The 20,976-nt window shown below is 40.4% G+C and overlaps 2 protein-coding genes across 4 annotated transcripts; both read left to right on the top strand.

The window, feature by feature from the left end:
- Window positions 1–1,840: 1,840 nt before the first annotated feature.
- On the top strand, window positions 1,841–3,806 carry LOC132817189 (gamma-crystallin S-1-like). Of its 3 annotated transcripts, none has more exons than XM_060827463.1 (3): window positions 1,841–1,849; window positions 1,935–2,177; window positions 3,531–3,806. In XM_060827463.1, the coding sequence occupies exons 1-3, from the start codon at window positions 1,841–1,843 to the stop codon at window positions 3,804–3,806; spliced, it is 528 nt and encodes a 175-aa protein (XP_060683446.1). The 3 variants fall into 3 exon arrangements, with proteins under 3 accessions (XP_060683446.1, XP_060683448.1, XP_060683447.1); XM_060827465.1 differs by having other exon boundaries at window positions 1,935–2,181; window positions 3,541–3,806; XM_060827464.1 differs by having other exon boundaries at window positions 1,935–2,181; window positions 3,538–3,806.
- An 11,141-nt stretch (window positions 3,807–14,947) lies between these two features.
- LOC132817632 (gamma-crystallin S-1-like) lies at window positions 14,948–16,650 on the top strand. The gene is made up of 3 exons (XM_060828133.1): window positions 14,948–14,962; window positions 15,049–15,291; window positions 16,375–16,650. Exons 1-3 carry the CDS (start codon window positions 14,948–14,950, stop codon window positions 16,648–16,650), a joined length of 534 nt encoding a protein of 177 aa, XP_060684116.1.
- Window positions 16,651–20,976: the final 4,326 nt, after the last annotated feature.

Here is a 20,976-nt window from a genome sequence, read left to right as displayed (position 1 = left end):
TATGTTGTGGACACCATGCAGGTAAATGGCAAGTAGAGTAGCCCCAAGACAATGCTAAGGACAGCAGATCACAAGAAGCACCAATGAACCCCTATGCTTATAATGGGAGAAGGTTACTTAACTCAACAAAGATAATCAGCCAATGGGCTACATAACACAGTTTGGACCAGCTATTCTGAACTTGCAAATGTTATACCACAGAACTGATAGGGAAAGATTATTTGGCAGGCATGTGCAAACAAATACTGCCCTAGCTCACTCATGGATATTCCAAGGAATACACAATGCATGACTGGATGAAAGTGGTTGAGGGAAGGATATGAAAGACCTCCATGACCAGCATGTGGGCATATCACCTGATCTGAATATAAGACAGGAAGTTTGAATACAATGTCCAACTGATGTGTCTTGGAATCCGGTCAAAATCGTTAGCTTACATCCAGAAACAAATTGTGTGAGGAAATAAATACTAATTCTGAACAGTATCACAATGAGAAAAAACTGAAAAATCCTTATGCGACTCGAACACAGTCGGAAATGTTTCAACAACAAATCAAATTGTTGATACATTTTAGACGCTGGTAAACTTATTACTCTGTATTTGTTTCTTTGGCATGTGATAACGTTGACTATTTAAGGATAACATTTTATTAGAAAATGGGGGTGTAGAGATTTGATGGGCACGTATCTTTAAAAGGTGTATTTTAAGCAGCTGTCAATCACCCACCTCAACAGGTTGTGATGTATTAGTCTAATGACTTGTTCGCCATTCTGAAGCAGCAACGCAGAAATAGGATGTATAATACTGAGCCTTCACTGAGCAAAATTGACATATACTCTGATCTGGAATTACTGGCCAGCTAATGGAGATCATGTAGCCACTGCCAGTTGTTATAAACAAAAACTCATCTGGTTCATTAATGTCCATCAGCAAAGGAAATCTGCCCATCATTATCTGGTTTGGCCTACATGTGACTCCAGACCCACAGTAATGGGACCAAAAGCCTCCAGTTACACCAGTTTCCAAGATTCTGTGGTATACAGCGCATGTCTTTGTCAGGAAAAGATTATAGTTAAAGACGAGCCTTCAGTTTTAACATTTACTCTCTGGATATCTGAGTTGCAGTGTGGAAAGGGCAAGGAAATGGGACAATTTAAAATTAAAAAGGAAAACTTTGAAATCGAGATATTGCCAATATGAGAAGCCAATGCACATCATGATGAAAAGGGGTGAAAGGTGAACAAAAACTATGCGATTTAGAGAATGGCAAGATGTGGTTTCGAGCACTTGAGGTTGATAAAGTGCAAAAGGTTGGAGGCTGGCATTGGAACAGTTCGACTGTGCTAAAGGTCAATTCAGCAGCAGATCTGAAAGAGGTGAAGGGATCATATTCAAACAAAAGTATGCTGATTATGTAACCCAAAAACATTCACATAGTTCTATTGATATGAAGTTTGGTGAAAGTGGCGTATGCAAAATAAATAATAAACAAAGCAATAATATCTGGTTATAACCTCAGCAGAGTATATAGTTCAATGCTGTTTGTGTATTTTACTTTGAGAATAACGAGGGCCCCCAGTCTTTTGTTCTTTTTTTTCTCTACAGGACAATTGAAATGACATGAAAGCAAACTAAAAACAGCCAATAGAATCTATTGCTTTGAGTAAAGCGGTTTTATTGAAATATCTGTAACACATTTTTGTTTTTTTTTGCTGATCTGTGCTTGAGATTGTTTAAAATAACAAAGGCAGTCTCTGCAATGGCCTCTCCTACGTATAAATACAGAGCAGCCAGAGTGATAGCATGTGCAGACACTGCTACACCAACTGTGAGCTCAAAATGGGAAAGGTATGGTTAACCCTCATTGTTGTCACCTTTTATTAATAATTATTTGGAAAACAGAAATATTTTGTTTCATTTCCTTTGCCCACAGATCATCTTTTACGAGGACAGGAACTTCCAGGGACGGCACTATGAGTGCAGCAGTGACTGTGCCGACCTGTCCCCTTACTTCAGCCGCTGTAACTCCATCCGTGTTGAGAGTGACTGGTGGGTGGTGTATGAGAAACCCAATTACATGGGATACCAGTATGTTCTGACCAGGGGAGAGTATCCTGACTACCAGCGCTGGATGGGATTCAATGACTGTGTCAGGTCATGTCGCTCCTACCCACATGTAAGTCAAACATGTCCTTATAGACAAAATGAACTGGTCACTTGGTTAATATTTATAAAGGATTGTTCACCTATTGCTTTAATCCATCAAAAGGTTCCGTGGTTTCTCATTTCCACATTCCTGCATTGCGTCTGCTCATGACTAATTTGCCTCTGCTGTAACATGCATGATTTTCCTCAGGACTGGCCTGATTGATAGCTGTAACTTGGATGGAGAATGGATGGAACTGTTGGGATACACTGATAGAGTCAGGGTGGATTTCCACTCATCTTCCAAGAAAACACAGGGACCAGTCAAAACAATCTCTGTGTAAACTCTCATTGATACACGTATTAACAAAATAAATAATAAATAGTGTGGCTAAGCATTCATGATAAACCACATGCTGGAAAGGTGAGAGAAATGTGACCTGAATTTTTTCAGGAGCCAAATGTTCATACTTGTACCTACTTATTGGACAACTCATGAGAAAACATTGTATCAAAATGCTTTCTAGACTTTCTTCTACTTCTTTCCCAGGACATACTAATTGGAAGCAACTCTTTAGGTCATAGTCCGCCATGACTTCATTGAGTGCCAGAAGAGGCTTGAAGGGCACTATAACCTATTCCTGTTTCTTTGTTCCCATATTTCCAAAGTTAGTATTCACAAACTGGATATCCATTTCTAGTTCCAAAGCTGGCTGCACAGTAATTTCATTCCAAAAACTTTTCCGCTCATGGTTTTATTTTTATCAACAGTAATTTTTATTCAATGTTTGATAATATTGAATATTATCAAAACAGTGATTACAAAACGCCTGGGAGCCAAGCACCAAATACTGCAACATACAAAAAGAGACATGAACAGCTTGATACAAAACAAGCTGTTTAATGCCTTTGCTTGAGAATTTTCATTAAAATTGTAAGTAGTTTCCCTGATAATGTTACAAGTAGAAAACACATCCTCTTTTATACAATTTTACTGCACTTGGTACAAATATGTTTATAGATACATTACACATGTTCCATTTCAGAGGAGTTGATGGCCTAGTGATATTATCATTAGACTATTAATGTTGAGAACCAGCTAACCTCCCGGAGATCTGGGTTTGAATCCTGCAATGGAATTAAGAATCTAATATTGTACATGAAATCATTGCCATTGTCAGAAAAACCCATCTGGCTCACTAATATCCTTTAGGGAAGGAAACTGCTGTCCTTCCATGGTCCAGCCTACACGTGACTTCAGTCCCAAAGCAATATGGTTGACTCTTAGCTGCCCTCTGGACAACTGGGAATGGGCAATAATTTCTGGCCTGACCAGGGATGATCTTATCCAGTAAATGAATAATTTGTTTTTTCTCTATTGCAGTACCGAGGAGGCTCCTACAGAATGAGGATTTACGAGAGGCCTGACTTTGGAGGACAGATGATGGAATTCATGGATGACTGTCCATCTGTCTACGATCGTTTCCGTTACCGTGACATCCACTCCTGCCATGTGATGGACGGTTACTGGATCTTCTATGAACATCCCAGTTACAGAGGGCGACAGTACTTCATGAGACCCGGTGAATACAGGAGATACAGTGACTGGGGAGGCTACAACGCAACTATTGGATCTTTCAGGCGCATGAGAGACTTTTAATTCCTTGTTGAAAACAGAATTCTGACATATGTAATATTCTGAAACATAATAAATATGTTATCAGCATAACAGATTTGGAATTGTGTTTTCTTGACCTTGATGTTACAATTATTTTATCTTAAGAGGGGCATTATGGAGACATATAGTTGAGCCATAACATTGAAGTTAAGGAAGGACACAAGCAACCATATTTTTATTTGGAATTCATTTTGAATTCAGACAGCTTTGCAGATGGATGAACTGTGCTATATTTTGTGAAAGATACCATGCACAGCACTCCCAACATTTGGTTTGTGTTTCCAACATTTGGGGACACATTGCCAAATTCAGAAATTCTCTGAAGTTGTTCCCTAAAAAGATTACGCAGTGTGCTTCTGTACTGTGTTGGGCACCTTACATAGCTCACAGACGAAAGGATATGCTTGCTCATAGACATCTTGCTCAATTTTCCACTGACTGGTCTGGGATTGAGAGGAAGACTCAGGGCAGAGTAGCTCCAGTTGTCGCAGGTAGAGAGTGCAAGGAAACAAGGTCCTATCTTTCCTCCCAGTGTACATAGGTCATTTCTCCTTCCCTGGGTGTCCTCCACTCTTAACACTGTGAATCTGTATGCTCTCTATTTCAATGCTTTAGTTAACCTATAAAGTGGTAATGTGTGCGAGACAGCACAATCCATTATTTCAATGGAATTGATGGCTAGGAATCCATATACACACTTTTATGAAGACTGGTCTAATCAGCACTTGAGTGGTAAACCTGAAGGTCTCTTGTTTAGCACCTTCAGGCAAGTTGACCATTTTGCAGTTGGCAGTTCAGGACCAGATGGTGTGAAAAACTTGGACCTTGAAATTTACAGGTCTTATTAGTACAGTATCCATCTTGAGCTTGTTTTTTTGCCTTTTACTAGAATAAAACAAAACTTTGTTCCTGGGATAGGAATATATAATTCTTTTTGAGTTCCATTATTTGTAACTCATGGAAAAATATCCCTGTGAAATATAACTTACTGATTGCATTCCATACCTGAAGGTTATGACACCAAATAAAACGCTATGCTATTCACAAGGATGCCCTGTATCCATTCAATAAATTTATCCAAGCAATCAAAACTGCATGGTGTTCTGTGGTCCAAAACCTCTGGAATTAAAGGGCTAATGGTGAACATGAAAGCATTAATGATTGTTGTAAAAATGTATCTCAATCACTAATCTCCTCCAGGAAAGGACATTTGGCATTCTCCCCTGGTGTGGCCTTCATTCGATTCCAGATGCACAGGAATGTGGTCGACTCTTAAATGCTGCTTGAACTGGCCTGACAAGGCATTCAGTTTTTATCAAACTGCTACAAAATCTCAGAAAAGGGAAGGAACTGGTTAATGTACCCAGCTCTGATCAAGGCCATGTAAACAGTAAAGGAAAATCCAGCCCTGTCCACTCTGCAGACTCCTCCTGACTAACATCGCGGCCAAACGTGGAAGGGCTGTCTCACAGACTACTCAAGCGATAGCCTGACAGAGTCATACTCATGGATTCATAGCTTACAGAGAATGTCCCAGGCACCATCATTACCATCCCTGGATATTTCCTCTCCCACCACCAGCACAGAGCCAGCAGAGGTGGCAGCACACTGGCACACACTCAGGAGGGCGTTACTCTAGGAGTCCTCAACATTGACTTCAGATCTAATGAAGTCTCATGGCTTCAGATCAAAAATGGGAAGGAATGGTCCTCTTGGTGATCACCTACTGCCTCACCTTAGCTGATGAATCAGTTCTCCTGTGTGTTGAACAGCAATTGAAAAATGTACTGAGGGTGGAAAGTTTGCACAAAGTACTCTGGATGGGGAATTGTATGGTGCATCTCTGTGATGGGTTCAGTAGCAACACTGTTGACCAAGGTAGTAGAGTCCAAAAGGACATGGGTGCTAGACAAAGTCCCATCTTTACACTGAGCATAATCTCCATTGTGTTGTGTGGTACTATCACTGTGCTAAATGGAGTGGATTTTGAACAGATCTAGCAACTCAAACCCGTGAAGAGCTGTGAACCATCAGCACTAGCAGAATTTTATTCAAACACACAATCTGTTATGTCATGGCTTGGCATTTCCCTCTTTCAGTCATTATTATCAAGATGGGGGACTAACTCTGGTTCAGTGAAGCATGCATGAGGGATGCTAGGACCAGCACTAAAAATGAGATGCATCCCGGTGAAGATACAACACAGGACTGCTTGCATGCCAAACATAGCCTTGTTTCCATGGAGAGGAGTCAGAGAGAGGAGCACATGGAGCACACAGAGCACTGTGAGTTTAAAGTAGGAGACAGTGAGGTCTGCAGATGCTGGAGATCAAAGTTGAGAGTGTGTTGCTGGAAAAGCATCGCCTGACCTGCTGTGCTTTTCCAGCAATACACTCTCAACAGTAAGTATAAAACTAACTACCTCAGGGTTTCGAGGCTTTGATTCCAGAAAGTGGAGTCGGAAAGAGGAGCACACAGAGAGGAGCAAACTGAAAAAGTGATATCACAGGGGAGCTGTGACCTGATTGACTGTCAGAAATGTGTCCTAAATTTGAAAACAACCTGCAAAACTAGTTAATACATTAATCAACTAATTCAGGATTAACTGACTAATAAATTAATTAACTAAGTAGAGACGGCTGGGCAAGTGATGTGCCGAGGCTGTATGGTGTGGGAGCTGGCAGATCTCATTGTGAGCTGCAATGGCCACATCTGCAGCAAGGGTCAGTTATTGGACGAACTCCGGTTTGGAATTGATGAGCTGGTGTCTGAGCTTCAAACACTGTGGGCACATCTGGGAGGGGGAAGACTTACCTGGATGCACTGTTTCAGGAGGTAGTCACAACTGGTAGATTAACAACCTCAAAGTCAGTCAGTGGTCAGGGACAGCAGGGTGTGTCTGCAGGTGAGGCAGGTAGAGGGATCATGTATTCAGGAACAGAGGAGCATCAGCTCTTGACCTTGTCCAACAGGGATGAGGTACTTGCTCCAGTGTGCATGAGGAACAGAGCTGTAAGGAGGATGAGCCAGCAGACTACAGCATTGTGACACAGGAGGTCAGTCAATGGGGGGAGCAAAAAGACAAGTGGTAGTTGTAGGGGATTGTACAATTAGAGAGATTGATAGTATCTTTTGTAAGCAGGATGAAATGCTGCTTGCCAAGTGCCAGGGTGAGCGACATCTCTAACTGGCTGGAAAGGATATTGGAAAGAGGGGGGAAGGATTCAGTTGTTATGCTCCACGTCAGGACAAACATCGTTGGCAAGATTAAGAAAGAGGACCTATTTAGGGATTATCAGGAACGAGGAACTAAATTAAAGAACAGGTCCTCAAGGGTTACAATCTCCAGATTACGACCTGAACCAATCAATAAATTTATCCAAGACATTTAGATGCGTGGTGTTCTGTGGCCCAATACCTCTGCAATTAAAGGGCTAATGGTGAACATGAAAGCATTAATGATTGATGTGAAAATGTATCTCATTCACTAATCTCCTTCAGGAAAGGACATTTGGCATTCTCCCCTGGTTTGGCCTGGTGCAAATTGGCTTAGGGATGTAAGAATAGGGGAAATAAACACATGGTTGAAGGAGAGGTGTGGGTAAGAGGGGTTCCATTTCATGGGATCTGTACCATTGGGACATTTTCTGGCTGAACCGTGCTGGGAGCAATGTTCTGGTGAAAAGGGTGAATAGGGTTGTCAACAGGGCTTTAAACTAAAAAATGAGGGGCGAAGAGAATGGTAAAACTCCAAGATGTATAATGGCTAATGGGAAACAAAGCAGCAGGTGGGGGTGAATTCAGTTGCATGGAAAAGTATGAAATGAAATGCAAAGAAGAGAGAACTCAGGAGACATTATTAAAGAGCCCAGAACATAAACAGGTTAGAGGGTTTCAAAAGGGTTAAGAATCTAACCTCAATCAAACTGGAGACAGGGATGACAGTGAGGAGAGGGATAGTAAATACAGGAGTGAAGCTGTTGAATCTGAATGAATGCAATATATGAAATAAGGTAAATGAGCTTGTGGCACAGATCAAAATTGCCTCACTCTCTTTTTAAACCAAAGAGATTACATTAGTGATTTTCCATTCCTCTGGGACCCTCCTCGACTCCAGTGATACCTGAAATATCAGTATTAAAGCCTCCACTATCTCTTTAGCTATCTCCTTCAGAACGTTGAGGTGTGGTCCATCTGATCCTGATGATTTATTTACCTTCAGACCTTTCAGGTTTTCTAGCACCTTCTCCTTGGTGATGGCCACCATACTCACCTCTGCACTCCAAATCTCTTAAACATTTGGAATATTATTCATGTATTCCAGTGTGAAGACTGGCACAAAGTACTTTTTCAGTTTCTGAACCATGACTTTGTTCCCCATTACTACTTCTGCAGCATCATTTTCCAATGGTCTAATGTCCATTTCTGCCTCTCTTTGCCCTCTGTTGCGATCTTTTATATTACCGGTTGAATTATCCTCATATTTAATCTTCTCCCTCCTTCTTTTAGAGCTGTAGTCTATGTAGCCATGAATTTTGACGTTCCTGAAATTTGGACCCTCCTAGTTTTCAACGGCATTTAAAGTTGGAAGAGCATTGCCCTACTGCACGTCTACTGGTACGCATGGATCCCAATATCGTAGCCATTCACAAGATCAACAAGACACTCATTGTAGCAGGAAAAAGTAAGAATACTTACATTGAGTTACTGTGGAACTATAACAATTGTACCCAGACAGATTCAGTATCACAGAAAACTTTAAAGATCACATTGTATTGCATCTCAGAAAAGATATAGTTCAGTCAATTGCCTGTCTCAAAACTGTAATGTTCATGTACAAGAGAAGCTTGAGAGTGAGATATTTGGTATGAAACACAATCATGTTATCTGTCATGCATATCAGAACAGACCAATGAATTCTATTACATGCATGATAAAGATATATGACATGATCAGAGTATGTTTAGACCCTAATCTTCCCATAAAATATGCCCACACACAATTTCAACATTATTTGAACTGAATCTCAAATTCACAGGAGTTAAAATTTTCTCCAAGCAATTTGCCATACATAGGTACTGGTCAATTCACTTGGCAATTCAACCTCAAGAAATCACAACTTTCAGAACACCATTTGGAAGATGATGCCAGAGACTTCTTCTTGGTTTATCTATCAGCCAGGATCTGTTCCAGCAGTATATGGACAGAATTGTAGGAAGTGATATTGTGCTGGTGGGCAAAAACAGAGAAGAGCACCATTGAAATCTATGCTCACTGATGGAAGTAACTCATTGTGAAGGTTTTGCCTTCAACAGCAGGAAGTGTTGCTGAACAAAGAGACCTTGGAGTGCAGGTTCATAGCTCCTTGAAAGTGGAGTCACAGGTAGATAGGTTAGTGAAGAAGGCGTTTGATATGCTTTCCTTTATTGATCAGAGTATTGAGTACAGGAGTTGGGGGGTCATGTTGCGGCTGTACAGGACATTGGTTAGGCCAGTGTTGGAATATTGTGTGCAATTCTAGTCTCCTTCGTATTGGAAAGATGTTGTGAAACTTGAAAGGGTTCAGAAAAGATTTACAAGGATGTTGCCAAGGTTGGGGGATTTGAGCTATAAGGAGAGGCTGAACAGGCTGGGGCTATTTTCCCTGGAGTGTCAGAGGCTGAGAGATGACCTTACAGAGGTTTACAAAATTATGAGGGGCATGGATAGGGTAAATAGGCAAAGTCGTTTCCCTGGGGTCGAGAAGTCCAGAACTAGAGGGCATAGTTTTAGGGTGAGAGGGGAAAGATATAAAAGAGACTTAAGGGGCAACTTTTTCACGCAGAGGGTCGTACATGTATGGAATGACCTGCCAGAGGAAGTGGTGGAGGCTGGTACAATTGCAACATTTAAGAGGCATTTGGATGCGTTTATGAATAGGAAGGGTTTGGATATATATGGGCTGGGTGCTGGCAGGTGGGACTAGATTGGGTTGGGATATCTGTTTGGCATGGACGGGTTGGACCAAAGAGTCTGTTTCCATGCTGTACATTTCTATGACTCTATGACTCTAAGTGTTAGGTGAAAATAGATCGGATTAAGATATTTGGCCCAATCTATTCGGACATTCAATAAAATCATCAGAAATCCCACAACAACCAGGTCATAGTCCAATAGATTGATCTGAAATCACAAGCTTTCAGAGCATTGCTCCTTTGTCAGGTGAAGTCAAAACAATCGTGGCTGATCTATTTATGTTCTGAAAACCTTTGATTCCTCTGCCTAACAAGCTTCTATCTACATCTGGATTTAAAATACTTGATGACTCCCACCTCCACCAAATTCTGAAACAGAGAGTTTCAAAGTAACATAATCTACTGAGAGGAAACAAAAACCATCTCATCTCTGGCCTACAAGGTAATCCCTAATGGTAAAACTGTTATGGACCAGACCAGATCACAACTCCCTCCAAAGTGTTGTAAGGAGGTAGCCTAGGCCCTAACTTATATATTCATTTAAAGGCAAGCAGAAGGTGCTGTGTTCCATATGTGATTCAACTGGTTCACTGCTATGTTCAATCAAACCACACTTTGTTCTTACAGCGCAGTTAAAATGCAAAGAAATAAAGAATTGCCATAACTTCACTCTATTGAAATACTTGACAAGATAATTACTATTTTACCATTAATTATTAGCTGTTCAAATATAGGCAGCATCACACAAATATACCCTTTAGCAAAAATACCACCCAGCAAAACAGTTATGGTTCTCATGTGCTATCTCTCTCCAGTGCAGTAGAAAGACATAATTTGCTCCTTTTGATTTTTAAGAGGAAGCCTCTCATCTAAGACTTCAGTCGCACATCTTGAAGCAGCCAGCAGAAATCTTCATTGAACTGAAGCAAAACTCAAAGCCTTCCTTGATCTATATGAGTCCTGACTGCATCTACTTATGTTCCTTTATAAAAAAATCCCCAGGGAAAATTCAAAAGCTGCTTACCAACTGGCTGTCAGAAAGAGAAATCACTGGGGCAAAACCTCTCTGCAAGAGAAACAGGACAGAACAGATCTCTCTTAAAGGCATAGTGCCATCACAAAACAATATTTTTTAGTTTGGAACTCCCCACAAGAGAGAACATTCTTTTCACATCCATGCTGTCAATATCATTCAACATCTTCTAAACTTCAATAAGATCAGTCCCCACTTTTCTAAGTAGCAGTGAAAAAAAGCCCAGCCTATCCAATCCTTCCTCATAAGACAACCCACTCACTCAAGCTATCAATCTTGTAAACCTCCTCTCAACTGCCTCCATTGTATTTATATGGTTCCTGAAATAAGGAGGTGTCACTGCACACATTATTTGAGATGTAGTCTCACCTACACAACTGAAGCATGACATCCTTACCTTACCAATGTGAATAACTTCATAGTTTCTCACATTATACTCCATCTGCCATATTTTTGCTGCTCACTTTATCTGCCAATATCAGTCTGCAACATTGTTATGTCAACTTCTTAAAATACTTTCTTACCCATGTTGGTGTCATCTGCAAATTTGGCCTCCTTGTCTTCAACATGCTCCTTGATATAAATTTAAAATGTTCAGGGTCCAGCAAAGACCCCCATGGGTCCCCATTCAACAGACCTTACCAATCTGGAAAAAAAATCATTTATGAATACTCTATTTTCTGCCAGAGACCCAAACTTCTATCCATACTAGCGTTAGTCCCTATACGTTAATTTCTTATTTTGCAAAATAACCCATTATAGATCATAGAACATAGAGCAGTACAGGCCCTTTATGCTGACCTTTTACCCTACTCTAAGATCAAATGAACCCACATACCTTACATTTTACAATCATCCGTATGCCTATCCAAGAGTCCCTTAAATGTCCCTAATATATCTGACTCTACTATCGCTATCGGCAGTGCATTCTACACACCCACCAGTCTCTGTGTAAAGAACCTACCTCTGACATCTCCTCTAAAACTTCCTCCAATCTCCTTAAAATTATGCCCCCTCGTGATAGCCATTTCCGCCCTGGGAAAGAGTCTCTGAATATCCACTTTATCAATGCCTCTCATCATCTTGTACACCTCTATCAAGTCACCTCTCAGTCTTCTTCGCTCCATTGAGAAAAGCCCAAACTCCCTCAACCTATATTCATAAGGCATGCCCTCCAGACCAGGTAATATTTTCTGGTAAATCCTGGTAAGTTTTTTCTGCACCATCTCAAAAACTTCCACATCTTTTCTATAATGAGGTAACCAGAACTGAACACAATACTCCAAGTGTGGTCTAACCAGGGCTCTATAGGGCTGCAGCATAACCTCATGTCTCTTAAACTCAATTCCCCCTGCTAATGTAAGCCAACAGACCAGATGCCTTCTTAACAACCCTATACCTAACTGGCAACTTTGTGGGATCTATTGACATAGAGCCCAAGATCCCTCTGTTCCTCCACACTGTCGAGAATCCTGCCTTTAACACTGTATTCTGCATTCAAATTTGACCTTCCAAAATGAATCACTTCTCACATTTCCAGGTTGAACTCCATCTGCGTCTTCTTAGCACAGCTCTACATCCTGTCAATTATATGGAACCTTGTTAAATGCATTTCTTTTTAGAAACACACAAAAAAAAACGAGATCCCTTTCTTTAACTTTAACCACATTGCCATCTTCGCTACTATACTTTTGTTTTGTGTTCTAAAATAACTCTTTGAAGGATTACAAAGGAGTTTTTTGGGGGGCAATTAGAAATTCCTAATGCAATCAAGCAGATCACCATGGCTTTGTGAAAGTAAAATCATGCGCGACTGATACATTGTAGTTATTTGAGGAAGTAACAAACAACATGAATAAAGGAAAACTGTTGGGTGTCCTTTACTTTAGAATTTCAAAAGGCATGAAACATCTCAGGCTATTTAGCAAAATAAGAGCTTATGAGGTTCAGGATGTAACATTTTACCATGGATTGAGGATTTATTATCAAATAAAGATAGAGGGTCAGTGTAAATAGGTCATTTTTTTTAGGCTAACAAGATGTGATGATGTTGAGCTAGTCCCTGATCAAAGTGGCATAATTATGACAGCAGTAGTGCCTGTGTTGGCATAAATATGGCTGCAGTAATAGAATTATCTTGCCTGTTCCAGCATTTAAATGACATCATAATTACGACAATGTTAGTTCTAGGAAGGGGGTATCTCAAGGTAACAGGGTCTATTTTGAACAAAGAATCATACAAATTAATATACAGGGAGGTCCGCACAAACAGCAGGTACAAAGGTCTGCACAAGACAGTTTGATAAGAAATGTCTAAGAACAAACAGCCTGAAGGTTGTAGCAGGCATTAAAGAGAAAAATAGGATCCTACAATAACAGACACCGATGATAAGGGTGGGATTGTGGCTCCTAAAAAGATCAGACAAGTTCATTGAGCTGTGAAAGTGATTGAGTTTTAGTCTTGTCAATGAGAAAGATGTTTTTTATTAGGAAGAAAGTTAGTCAGAGTAAGGACAGTAAATTTCACTCCAGTACAGTATGTGACTAGAATGATTTGTAATGCAGTTGCAAGATAGAGGGGCAGGTTCTAACCGAGACTCCAAGGTCAGGTGGGATTGAATCTGCTCACAGTTCATTAGCTAAAGAATGTTAACAGTAGGTGTACACATAAAACTATTCATATAACTAATGTTATAAAAGAACTAATATTGTGAATCTTAACTATTATAGCAAGACCTGACTACATTTTGTATCTCCTGTGATTAGGACAGAGGGAAATATAAGATTAGCAATGGAATTTGATAGGGGTAAAGTGAATAACAGAATTTGAGAAGTCCTTAGAGATAAACACGTCTGGAAATGTCCAAAGGAATATTTTGGATTAATGGGAATTAATGGGATGCATTGTAAGATCCCAAGGCCTGATGATTACAATGTCTGGTAAGTATCATGAGATGATGGGGAAATTAGGTCTGTCCATAGGGGTGTTCATCATTGATCAAGTGTATCACAGGATTGGATGCATAGATTAAGGGGAATTGAACAATGATAATGTAGCATGTAATTATTGTAATGCAAAACGTATAATAACGCTGTACCCCACTGAGGAAATCAAAGCGTCATTGTCCTCTCCTTTGGGCTGAGCTGAATTTTAGAAGGTTGGAGGTGTTCTGATTAAAAGTTATAAAATCCTAAGGGGACTTGATGGGTTGGATACTGAATGGTTGTTTCATCTTGTGTGAGAACTAGTGTATACTGTAAAGCTATGGAGTCTCGCATTTAAGAATCAGATGAGGAAAATCATTAGCTTTCAGAAGGTTGTGAATATTTGTAACTGTCTTTTCAGACAGCAATGGGTTATTGACTTTTTTATAAGTCAGAGGAAGATAGATTCTTCACATGCAAGGCAGACAAAAGTGATTGTGGGTAGACGGGGAGATAGAGTTGAGGCCACAGTCAGGTCAGCCCTAAGCTTTGTGAGTGCTGGAGCAGGCTCGAAATGTCAAGTTGCCTACCTCTGTTCCTAAATTGTATGTTGACATTTCTGTGTGACCTTGAAATGTGGCTAATTGAAAATTTAGAATGAACCGCAAGATTGTCTGCAACTGAATGACACTGGTTACAATATGAAACCAAATATTTAATACTACAGTAACCCGACTAGATAGATGCATATGCTGATAAATATTCATGGTCTTTAGAGCACAATCTGGAAATCTAAATGTACAATCAATTATAGAGCAGCACACTGTATAAACACTGGGAATAAAGCAAATGGTTCTGGAAATGTGCATTTGCTTCTTGACCAGTATTGGAGACAATTTCAATCAAAATGCTGAACTTTTGGAAACATACCTAGTTGAATGTGTAATGCCAACCATTTGAAAATGATAATGCAAGTGCAGTATTGGAAACACAATGGACTTTCATTCGTCACACAATGATATTTCAGTGCCTTAATTAGCTTTCCTTACAATGACCATGTATGGCATTTGTTTTGCTGGTTTTGTGCTGATTTGAAGCCATTGAATTCATTACAATGACAGAAGTACAATCCAGGGAGACTGCCCAGCGTATAAATACCAAACTGGTTGAAACAGTGAATCATTCGGTGATAATCTAACTCTGAGCTCAAAATGGGAAAGGCAAGGGTAAGTCAGAGTTTATGTATGTTATTTATCATTAAAAATTGTCTGACTTGTGAAATTATTAACTGACCAATACATTTTCCCCACAGATCATCTTTTACGAGGACAGGAACTTCCAGGGTCGGCACTATGAGTGCAGCAGTGACTGTGCCGACCTGTCCCCTTACTTCAGCCGCTGTAACTCCATCCGTGTTGAGAGTGATTGGTGGGTGCTGTATGAGAGACCCAATTACATGGGATACCAGTATGTTCTGACCAGGGGAGCGTATCCTGACTACCAGCGCTGGATGGGATTCAATGACTGTGTCAGGTCATGTCGCTCCTACCCACAGGTATGTGATTTCTGGTGGTTTGTATTTTCTACACAAACTGACATTGGAAATGGCCTGTGTGCTCGACATTTGCGTTTGTGTGCATCAGATCTGGAGAACAATTGCCTGTTTCCACAGGTCTGATTTTAAGTTTTTCCTGTGTTTGTTAGCAGGTAGTGAAGTGTCTGCCTGACAAACATCCAACTCATTTACTGATCCACCAACACATGTCTGAAATTATTATCAGTCCTTGTCATTTTGTCCTTCCTGCTAGATTAAGTGGGTTAGATCTTATGTCAATTGTTGTGCAATCATGGAGTTTAGTTCCTAGGTGACATCTGACAATAGTCTGTTGCAACACTGTGAACATCTGGGATGTAAATAAAATGTTTATTGTCATTAATGAGACAGTCAGTAAAAGTCAAATTGTTATAATCACAGTGTAGAAAATAATCATGCCATTTACAGGTAGACTGGCTCCATACAGTATGTTGAGAAATATATTTGTACACACTCCATTCACTGACTGTAAATAATTAAGACATTACAGGAAAGACAAAGCTGTCCTCAGATTCCTCACAGTAGTTTAGACTGGAAGTAAGTTTAGACTTTTACTGATATTACTAAACCTCAGTCTGTGTGCATCAGCTAATCAGAGGTGGGTACTGCAGAAGCTGGAGATCAGAGTCAAGATTAGAGTGGTTCGAGAAAAGCACAGCAAGGTCAGGCAGCGTCCGAGGAGCAGGAAAATCGACATTTCGGGCAAAAGCTCTTCATCAGGAATTCTGCTCCTCGGATGCTGCCTGACCTGCTGTGCTTTTCTAGCACCACTCTAACAGTGCATCAACTAATATCAGTCTCATCTACTCTCATAGACACTTCACTGATTATGCATGCAAAGTAGGTGCTAGTTATTGGTAAAGAAACCTCAAATATAATCGAACTGTTGAGTCAATGTTAATAAATTATATCACCTTTGCTCTCACTGTTGGTGTCTTCGACTTGCCTCACTGTATTCATTTCTTCATAATGTTTTTCTTTTTCTGAAAGTACTCAACATGGATTTGTAGTTTCCTCAGAAATATCATCTCATTTCTATTCCAGTACCGAGGAGGCTCCTACAGAATGAGAATTTACGAGAGGCCTGACTTTGGAGGACAGATGATGGAATTCATGGATGACTGTCCATCTGTCTACGATCGTTTCCGTTACCGTGACATCCACTCCTGCCATGTGATGGATGGTTACTGGATCTTCTATGAACATCCCAACTACAGAGGGCGACAGTACTTCATGAGGCCCGGTGAATACAGGAGATACAGTGACTGGGGAGGCTACAGCTCAACTATCGGATCTTTCAGGCGCATGAGAGATTTTTAACTTCTTAAAAATTAGATTTTGCTAAATTAAAATATTCCCAAACATAATAAATGTGTGAATAGCATAATTAATAACCCTTACTGGATTGTGTTTCTTTACACTAGCCATCTATTTACAATATTACCTTAGGAGGACAATAATTAAGGAGTAATTATTTCAACTATGTTATAGAAAATGAAATAATATACAGCAGCAAGGTACTGTCCTCACTGAGTTTTATGAAAATATCAAACTCAGAATTTCAAGCATTTTGCATCTCTTTCAGACATTCTAGTGCACTTAATCAAGATTTACTGACACTAGGAATTTTTATTCTAGAAATTCTCTGAAGGTTGCATCTAAAAATATTAAGTGTCGTGCTATTCCACTTCGTGTGACACCTTACAAGGGTCAGGAACAGAACAGGAGCCGTTACTTGTGGGCATTTCACTCACTGTTCTCAGGACCGAATATGACATACAACTAGGTCACACAAGGTAGAACGACACTAGTTGCAGAAGAGAAGGTGAGGAGGGTAAGGCGATATCTTTCCTAAGCACAGAACTATCTTTCTGCTCTGTACCTCTCAAACTAGTGCTTGCAGTGCCATCTCTGAGACCTGTGCACCTTCGCTGTGGTCCCTCTGCCATTCTGTAACTTGCCACTCTGTACTAAGAATTGGATGATGAACATTCACTGGATTGAAATGCCAGGAATGCACATATACAGCTTTTTACATTGTATTAAATCAGCACTTGAATGGTAAACCTGTCCTGCCTACTACCTCCAGGCAAGTTGAAATTGCGGTATTCAGCAATTATGTCCAAATTGTTGGGTAAACTCTTAAGCCCCAAATTAATGTGCCTTTTTCACACAATATCACTTTAGCTCCTGCTCGCATCCATTGTCATATATTTTGCCCTTCAGCAACGTCTGGTCATGGCTGAATACAATGATGTGAAATACCTGACTTCTGTTTGATTCCAAGCATTTCAAAATGATCCACTTGATTGGCACTCGATCCCACACTTCCAATTTTGACTTCCTCCAGGGCATATACCAGGGACAGTAGTTGATACAATGTGAAAGAAGCACTGCAGCACTTTGCCAAAGCTCCTTCATAGAATTTTATAGAATCCCCACAGTTGGAAACAGGCCACGTGACCCAACAAATCCACACCAACCCTTTGAAGAGTAAGCCACCCAGACACATTCCCCTATTGTATTTCTCTACATTTCCCCTGTTTAATGCACCTAACCTTCACATCCCTGAACACCATGGGCAATTTAGCATGGCCAATTCATATAACCTGCACATCTTCGGACTGTGGGAGGAAACTGTAGCAAACCCACGCAGTCACAGGGAAAATGTGCAAACTCCACACAGACAGTTGCCCGAGACTGAAATCGAATCCAGTTCCCTGACGCTGTGAGACAGCAGTGTTAACACTGAGCCATGCTGCCCTAGCACTATCCAAAGTGCAACTTACAGTGTCAAGCACAGTGAATGCATATCAACGTCACCACCTACAAATTACCTTCAAGTTCACACACCATTCTAACTTGGAGCTATAATGCTGTTCCCTCACTGTCACTGAGTCAAAGCTTGGAACCCCCTTCCTTACAGCACTATCAACGTATCTATGTCAGATAGACTGCAATAGTTCATGAAGGTGATTCACCACCACTTTCTGTAGGTCAATTTGGGATGGACAATATATTTTGTCCTTGCTAACAATGCACATAGCCTCAGAATTAATAATAACATAACAGCAAACTTTTGTCAGTGAGACACAAATTGTCATCATTTTCCACCATTTAGGGTGTGGGTTTGCTTGCTGAGCTATAGGTTAGATATCCAGATGTTTCATTACCTGACTGGGTAACATCATCAGTGGTGACCTCCAAGTGAAACGAAGCTGTTGTCTCCTGCTTTCTATTTATATGTTTGTCCTCGATGGGGTTCCTGGGGGTTTTGGTGATGTCATTTCCTGTTCAATTTCTGAGGGGTTGATAGATGGTATCTAGATCTATATGTTTGTTTATGGCGTTGTGGTTTTCCACCATTAGTGGCATTCTCAACTGACAGGTTAGTTTGCATAACATAATGTGTACTTCAGTTAACGCTGCATTACTGTGTGTTGCGATGCCCTTGACCCACAAAATAAATCAATGCAAAATGAGTAGATGGAAAACAAAACTGCCGGGACCCTGTGGTAGTGGCCCAATAAAGGCAATTTCAATGAATTCCAAGACCAGGCAGAAAGTGAGGACTGCAGACGCTGGAGAGTCAGAGTTGAAAAAAATGGCAGACAGCATCTGAGGAGTTGGAGAATCTTAAGGACAGCTCGACAGAAGTAAGAATCATAAAAATACACTACTTACACTAACACTTGAGTTGAACTGGAAACGAATTAAACATTTTTCAACACTATTAACAGTATCAGAATTAAAGTGTCACTGGGCTAATTCTTCGGTTTTAAAGATAATCATTTCCAGTGATGCTTGACTGCCCACAGGAGACTGGGGAAGCATTTGGAAGATGTTCTCTGGGTAACGGGATGACACGCATTCAACTGGGCATTGACATCATGACTTTTCATTCAAGAAAAGAAATTGCTGGTGAAACTCAGCAGGGTCCTGCAGCATCTGAGGGGAGAAAGCAAAGTTAATGTTTCAACTCTGATGACTCTTCATCGGTTGTATGTTACCAGATCCAAAACATTAACTCTGTTTTTGCCTCACAGATGTTGCTAGTGCCACTGAGTTTCTCAAACAACTTCTGTTGTTGTTGCAGATCTCCAGCATTCCCAGTTGTTGGTATCATCTTCATACAAAAGGGCTGAGTGTGCCACAACAATGAGAAAATCAGGAACTTGTAACATTTTGTCTTCACCCACTATGCTCCACCAATATGGTTAACCTGAACACAGGAAAAATCGAGACAAAATTTAACAAAATGGAGCAATAGCAATGGAAAGTAAACCATTAAGTCATCGAGTCATAGAGATGTACAACATGGAAACAGACTCTACGGTCAACCCATCCATGTCGACCAGATATCCCAACCCAATCTAGTCCCACCTGCCAGCACCCGGCCCATATCCCTCCAAACCCTTCCTATTCATATACTCATCCAGATGTCTTTTAAATGTTGTAATTGTACCAACCTCCACCACTTCCTCTGACAACTCATTCCATACACGTACCACCCTCTTGTCCCTTAGGTCTCTTTTATATCTTTCCCCTCTCACCCTAAACCTTTAGTTCTGGACTCCCTAACCCCATGGAAAAGACTTTGCCTATTTACCCTATCCATGCCCCTCATAATTTTGTAAACCTCTATAAGGTCACCCTCAGCCTCCAATGCTCCAGGGAAAACAGCCCCAGCCTGTTCAGCCTCTCCTTATAGCTCAAATCCTCCAACACTGGCAACATCCTCGTAAATCCTTTCTGAACCCTTTCAAGTTTCACAACATCTTAGAAAGCAAAATTGTACAGTCATACATCTTCTGGAATTAGAATCAAAGCTCATATTTGAGGCAAAATGTGCTTGAATAGGGCATGGAGGTGTTTATCCCAATAAGCTCAGGGAATTGGGGCAGAGGCAGCCAAGCTGAGAATACTTTTGGAGAATATGAATTATTCAGTAAGAAAACCATGAGGTGCCAAGGGCATGATGTTTTGATCAAGAAGGACTAACATAACACATCTCGTGATCAAAGATGACGGAACTGCTTTTCCAGTTTCCCTCTGTCCATGTTGCTTTCTTTTCCCCTGTCTATGTCTGTGTGTGTCTGCATGTGTGTATGGGGAATTTTATTTCAAACAGGATTAGAGTTTTAATTAGTATATCAACATATAGGTGGTTTTTATCTGTGTACCTATGATTAGAGTATAATTATTTGCACTAAATAGTAATTCTTGTCCAAGGTCCTGCTTTCATGGTCCATGCTTTCTATTAGCCTGGGTCTGAAAATTAGGTAATTTGGGGAAGTTTGTGCATGTTTTAAAATCTTTAACTTTTGTGACAACTCTGGGAGTAGCGGGGCTTGATTTTCAGTGTGTTAACCCAGTGAGGTGTTACAACAGTGAATGCAAATATACAAAGAACAGCTGACTTAAAGCAATATGGAAATGATACAAATATAAAATACCATTGCAGTCATAAGCCTAATCAGCACATTTAAATGGAAAAATGCATAATATTTCTATTGGATTCAAGGTCAGAGAAGGACCACGTAGTACACAAGTTTGGACTTCATGGAAGTGTCAGTTCTTAAGATACGCCAGTGCTTCAAAATTAAACAGTAAGCACTGCACGACTAACAAGGATATTGATGGTTC

This window comes from Hemiscyllium ocellatum, chromosome 7 (assembly GCF_020745735.1).
Source record: "Hemiscyllium ocellatum isolate sHemOce1 chromosome 7, sHemOce1.pat.X.cur, whole genome shotgun sequence".
NCBI classification, from domain to species: domain Eukaryota; kingdom Metazoa; phylum Chordata; class Chondrichthyes; order Orectolobiformes; family Hemiscylliidae; genus Hemiscyllium; species Hemiscyllium ocellatum.
This window is presented reverse-complemented; position numbering and strand designations above follow the sequence as displayed.